General features: G+C 51.6%; 1 protein-coding gene across 1 annotated transcript; it reads left to right on the top strand.

Annotated features, from left to right (window-relative positions):
• Positions 1-5,360: 5,360 nt before the first annotated feature.
• Positions 5,361-6,232, top strand: LOC116970502 (zinc finger protein 391-like; the record flags this gene model as incomplete). Its single annotated transcript, XM_033017146.1, has 1 exon — positions 5,361-6,232. A coding segment is annotated over exon 1 (594 nt), but the record flags the coding sequence as incomplete, so codon positions are not given.
• Positions 6,233-6,484: the final 252 nt, after the last annotated feature.

Raw genomic sequence — 6,484 nt, forward strand, 5'->3', positions numbered from 1 at the left:
CAGCATGTCCCGTAATACATCATTAACCATGCCTTGAAAAACTGCTGGAGCATTAGTAAGACCAAACGGCATGACCAGATATTCATAATGACCACTGGGTGTGTTAAACGCAGTTTTCCATTCATCCCCGTCCCTTATCCTCACCAGATGATACGCATTTCTAAGATCTAACTTAGTGAATACTGCAGCGTCTTTTAACAGTTCAAATGCAGAGGAGATAAGAGGAAGAGGGTATCTGTTCTTAACAGTAATGTCATTGAGTCCTCTGTAGTCAATGCAGGGCCGAAGTGTTCCATCCTTCTTATCCACAAAGAAGAATCCAGCTCCTGCAGGTGAAGAAGAAGGTCTGATGATCCCAGCAGCAAGGGCATCGTCAATGTACTTTTCCATGGCGAGCCGCTCAGGTGAAGACAAGGAGTAGAGATGGCCCTTAGGAGGCGCTGTACCTGGCAGAAGGTCGATGCAGCAGTCGTACGGTCTATGCGGCGGAAGAGATGTGGCCTTGGCCTTGTTGAACACCTCCTTTAGGTCTAGATAATATGAGGGAACCTTGGTGAGATCTGGAAAATCCTCCTCCCTTGAACGGGGAGGCTGACGGAGGGTGGTCCTGGAAGATCCCAGCAAACTGCTCCTTGACGGATCCTTCATAGACTCAGGAGAAGAATCATGCAGATAGATGAGTTTACAGTTATTCCCCCAAGAAATTACTTCCCCAGTACCCCAGTTCATGTGAGGATTATGGTAAGACAGCCAAGGGAGCCCCAAAACCAGAGGATGAAGAGGACAGTCGAGGAGATGAAAACTGATGGTCTCCAGGTGATCACCTGCCACGATGAGTTGAACAGGTTGAGTTCGGTGAATTACCCTGTACAGTAGGCGCCCATCCAGTGCACTAGCCTCCATAGGATCTTGAAGCTGTTCACGTTCCAGCTTCAATTCATCAGCCAAGCGAATGTCCATGAAGTTCTCATCTGCCCCAGAATCAACCAAAGCCTGCAGGGAGTGCCACTGGGAATGCACCAACAATTGTACCGTCGACAATGGACGAGAGGAACGGCTCATAGGAGTGGTACAACTCATCAATGTCCTCTCTTTCATTGGTGAGCTTTGTCTTTTACTGAACAGCTGTTCAACAAATGTCCCAGTTCACCACAGTAAAAACACCTCATTTCCCTTAGGCGGCGCTGCCGTTCCTCCGGACTGAGTTTGGCTCGTCCCACCTGCATGGGCTCCTCCGAAGTTGCAGGTGGCGCTGTAGGCTGACTGGACCGGCCGAGAGGGAAGCAGTCCCGACTAGAAGGTGAAGGGCGACGCTGCCGCCACTGCTGGGAGGAGGACAGAACTGCAGCCGATCTCCTCTCTCGATCTCTTTCTCTGAGCCTAGCGTCAATTTGGATAGCCAGGGAAATCATAGACTCGACGTCGGAAGGCAGGGTTAGAGGAGCCAATTGATCTTTGATAGCTTCAGACAATCCATTGCGAAAAGCATCCAACAAAGCAGCCTCATTCCATCCACCCTTAACAGCAACAGTTCGAAAGTCAATAGCAAAATCCATAACAGAGCGATTACCTTGTTTCATGGAGACCAGGTTCTGTGAAGCCTCTCGGCCAGGATTGGAGTGATCAAACGTGCGGGACAGAGCTTCCATGAACAGGACCGATGTCTGGCAAACTGGAGAATTCCGAGACCACTCCGCCGTGGCCCAAGCCTCCGCCCTACCCGACAGGTGCGTGATGATAAAGGCTACCCTTGAGCGTTCTGATGAAAAGGAAGCCGCTTGAAGTTCGAAATGCAGTCCACACTGAATCAAAAAAGGTCTACATTTCTCCGATTCCCCCGAAAAGTGTTCCGGTCTTGCCAGGTGGACGAATGGAGATGCTGCAGCAGCCGCGGCCATCGGAGCTCCTGGAGACACAGACAAGGAAACAGACTTGGCAGGCACGGGAGCCGCAGCAGGAAACAAAGAATTCAGCCGAGTAACCAGGTCTTCAAACCGAGAACTTAAAGTGTTCACCTGTGAACCGATGTCTGCCTGGAACCCCTGCTGACGCTCGCCGAGATCCCGGAACCCGGCGACGATCGAGGAGAGTTGACCCTCGTAATGCGAGATGCGCTCCTCTTGCTTCTGGAGCGCTGCACGAAAAGGATCAGAGCCCGCTGAGTCCATTGTTGGCCAGTTCGTAATGTCAGAACTGAACGAGGAGGAGGACACAAATGCAGGCTCAGACACAGGGCAGATCAGTCTTCGGCGTTTAATCGGTCCAAGTCAGTACACAGGTAGGCAAAACAGAGGCAACAGTACCATATAGGAGCAGGCAAGAACCAGTGGTCGAAAATACAGGCAAAGGTCGAGATCACAAGGTCACAAGATTTCGAGAGCTGGAACGAGGTGATACCAAGTAGCATACACCACGAACTGGCAATGGGAACTAAAACACAAAAGGCTTAAATACAGACTAGCAGGGGATAACGAGACACAGGTGAAACACATCAGGGCGTGGCCAACAATCACATGAGGGTAAACGACCTGACAGGAAATGGGACCTGAAACAAGAGGAGATGTGAGACACCAAAATAAAACAAGAATGCAAACTCTAATACTAAAAACCAATAAGAAACAGAAACTAGATCAAACGCGAGACCTGACAGAGGTAGAGTCCTAGGAACTTCACGCTGCTGACCCTTTCCACATCAGCTCCATCGATGTGCAGAGGTGTATGGTGTTGTTTTCCCGCCCTCCTGAAGTCAACCACCATCTCCTTAGTTTTTCCCACGTTGAGAATGAGGTTGTGGGATTTGCACCATCCTGTGAGCAGCTCCACCTCCATCCTGTACGCCGACTCATCATCGTCACTGATGAGACCCACCACTGTTGTGTCATCAGCGAACTTGTTGATGGAGTTGTTATTGAGTCTAACAGCCTAGTTAATTATTATGAAAAATCGCTGGCAGATTCCGTCGCTTGAGCTATTATTACTTTTATGGGCTTTATCTAATTGTTATAGTAGTTTAAAAATTAACCTCTAAACCCCCGACCGCCGGCAACGGGCCAGATCTCATACAGGGGACAACGGAAGGTAGGCTGTTTATTTTTACATTAAAAAGGGCTTCTTAACATCCATTTCTACAAAGTTTAACGTTGCAAGTAGCTAATTTTGGGCCCATTATATCCCGCAGTATTTTTCTGGGCATTTGGGGGCACAAATCTACCGCAATGTGAACGTTCTAAACCAGCGCGTTCACAGGATCCCACTCGAAAGCTGATTTAAATGGACTTTAATTTACAGCAATTGAACACTGAATTCCTTCCATTTGGCCTATAAATTAATGTAAATGAGATTTAAAAATCATGTTTGATTGTGAATTATTTGTGAATATTATTTGGACACTTAGGCTATTTAAAAATGTTAATCATTTATTAAGAAATGGATATATATTTAGATCTAGTAATTGAATTTTGTAATAAGCTACAATTGGGTAACTAACTAATTATAGTTATAGTTATAGAGTTATAGAGGGAGTGCAGAGAAGGTTCACCAGACTGATTCCTGAGATGTCAGGACTGTCTTATGAAGAAAGACTGGATAGACTTGGTTTATACTCTATAGAATTTAGGAGATTGAGAGGGGATCTTATAGAAACTTATAAAATTCTTAAGGTGTTGGACAGGCTAGATGCAGGAAGATTGTTCCCGATGTTGGGGAAGTCCAGGACAAGGGGTCACAGCTTAAGAATAAGGGGGAAATCCTTTAAAACCGAGATGAGAAGAACCTTTTCACACAGAGAGTGGTGAATCTCTGGAACTCTCTGCCACAGAGGGTAGTCGAGGCCAGTTCATTGGCTATATTTAAGAGGGAGTTAGATGTGGCCCTTGTGGCTAAAGGGATCAGGGGGTATGGAGAGAAGGCAGGTACGGGATACTGAGTTGGATGATCAGCCATGATCATATTGAATGGCGGTGCAGGCTCGAAGGGCCGAATGGCCTACTCCTGCACCTAATTTCTATGTTTCTATGTTTCTATGTTTCTATATGCTTTAATTTCAGGTCATCCAAGTAAGATTATTTTATATTTGTTTCAGAATGCTTCAATCTATTTCATTCAGTTCTCTTATTTTTTAAGAAGGTTACGGGCTTTTGACTGTCCACGATCACAGCTTTTTTGTTATGTCCATAGAAAATCAATAGGGAACAAGATGCTAATTTCCGAGTATGAAAATGGCCATAACTTTTTTAATACTTGAGATATGAAAGTGAATTAGGTGTCAAATTAAACTTATGCTTTATCTGATGGGATAAATTGCAGACTTGATTTTTAAAATCTCAAAATTTTGTAACATTGTTACAAAAAGGGATATACCAACTTCATATTTTTCATCCCCCGTTACCAGATCCTGGCACCATTTATTTTTTAAATTACTGTTACACCTTATGCTTGTAGTAAGTGCATAAATGCAGACCACGTCTTTTGGAAGTGGTCCGCTTTGCCTGCGAGGAGGAGTCTCATATCTTTCAGGTGTAATGTTTCGAACATGTTTGAAATCCACATTTTTATTGTTGGTATAGGAGCGTTCTTCCAGAATTTGAGTCTAAGCCATAACAGTTGACCCTCTGTGTTCCCCTCCTGCAGGGTTTTGGAGCCATTGCTGTGGACAGAGAAACGGGGACTTGAGCGGCCATTGAGGGTGGCCAGGGTGCCGGTGAGCCCCCCCCCCCCCCCATCTGCTCGGTGTGCGGGCTGAGCTTCGAGGGGCTGAACATGACGGGGCACAACAAAGAGAAGCGTTATGAGTGCGATGTGTGCGGCTTGGCCTGTGGGTGCCCGAGCAAGCTGGAAATCCACCTGCGGGTGCACACGGGAGAACGCCCCTTCGGCTGCTCGGAGTGCAGCAAGAGCTACAAGACGGCGCAGGACCTGAAGGCCCACCGGCGGGTGCACACGGGAGAACGCCCCTTCGACTGCTCAGAGTGCGGCAAGAGCTACAAGACAGCGAAGGACTTGAAGATCCACCGGCAGGTACACACGGGCGAGAAGCCCCACGTCTGCCCCACCTGCGGCAAGAGCTTCACCTGGTTGTCGGGGCTGCGGGATCACCGGCGGGTGCACAGCAGCGAGCGGCCCTTCACCTGCTCCGACTGCGGCAAAGGCTTCAAGTCGTCCACGCACCTGAAGGTGCACATGCGCCTGCACACGGGGGAACGCCCCTACACCTGCGGCGACTGCGGCAAGGGCTTCGCCCAGTCCGGCACCCTAGTGGAGCATCAACGCACCCATGCCGGCGAGCGGCCCTTCACCTGCTCCGACTGCGGCAAAGGCTTCAAGACGTCCAGCGTCCTGAAGGTGCACAGGCGGCTGCACACGGGGGAGCGCCCCTACACCTGCAGCGACTGCGGCAAGGGATTCACCATGTCCAACCACCTGCTGGTGCACCAGCGCACCCACACCGGCGAGCGCCCCTTCACCTGCGCCCAGTGCGGCAAGGGCTACACCCGCTCCACCCAGCTGCTGAACCACCAGCGGGTGCACACCGGCGAGCGTCCCTCCATCAGGCCCTTCGGCTGCTCCGACTGTGGCCAGGACTTCAAGAGTGCGGGGGACCTGAAGGTCCATCGGCGGGTGCACACGGGCGAGAAGCCCTATGGCTGCCCCCACCTGCGGCAAGAGTTTTTCCCGGTCGTCGGGGCTGTGGGAGCACCGGCGGGTGCACAGCGGAGAGCGGCCCTTCACTTGCTCTGACTGCGGCAAAGGTTTCAAGTCGTCCATGCACCTGAGGGTGCACCGGCCCGTGCACACGGGGGAACGCCCCTACACCTGCGGCGACTGCGGCAAGGGGTTTGCCCAGTCCAACAACCTACTGAAGCACCAGCACACCCACACCGGCGAGCGCCCCTACGCCTGTGCCGAGTGTGACAAGGGCTTCTCATGCTCCAACCAGCTGCTGTCCCACCAGCGGGTGCACTCTGGCAAGAGGCCCTTTGTCTGCTCCGACTGTGGCCAGGACTTCAAGGGGGCGCAAGAGCTGAAGACCCACCGGCGGGTTCACACGGGCGATAAGCCCTATGTCTGCTCCACCTGCGGCAAGAGCTTCGCCCGATCGTCGGGGCTGTGGCGGCACCAGCAGGTGCACGGCAGCGAGCGGCCCTTCTCCTGCTCCGACTGCGGCAAAGGCTTCAAGTCGTCCACAAACCTGACAGTTCACAGGCGCCTGCACACCAAGGAGCGGCCCTACACCTGCGGCGACTGCGGCAAGGGCTTCACCCGCTCCAGCAGCCTGCTGCTGCACAGGCGCGCCCACACCGGCGAGCGCCCCTTCACCTGCGGCGACTGCGGCAAGGGCTTCACCTGCTCCAGCAGCCTGCTGGTGCACCAGCGCACCCACACCGGCGAGCGCCCCTTCACTTGCGCCCAGTGCGGCAAGGGCTTCATCAACTCCTCCAACCTGCTGTCCAACCAGCGGGTGCACGCCGGCGACCGTCCCGTCCCC

The sequence above is a fragment of the Amblyraja radiata genome, unplaced genomic scaffold (genome assembly GCF_010909765.2).
Source record: "Amblyraja radiata isolate CabotCenter1 unplaced genomic scaffold, sAmbRad1.1.pri scaffold_957_ctg1, whole genome shotgun sequence".
Classification (NCBI taxonomy): Eukaryota; Metazoa; Chordata; class Chondrichthyes; order Rajiformes; family Rajidae; genus Amblyraja; species Amblyraja radiata.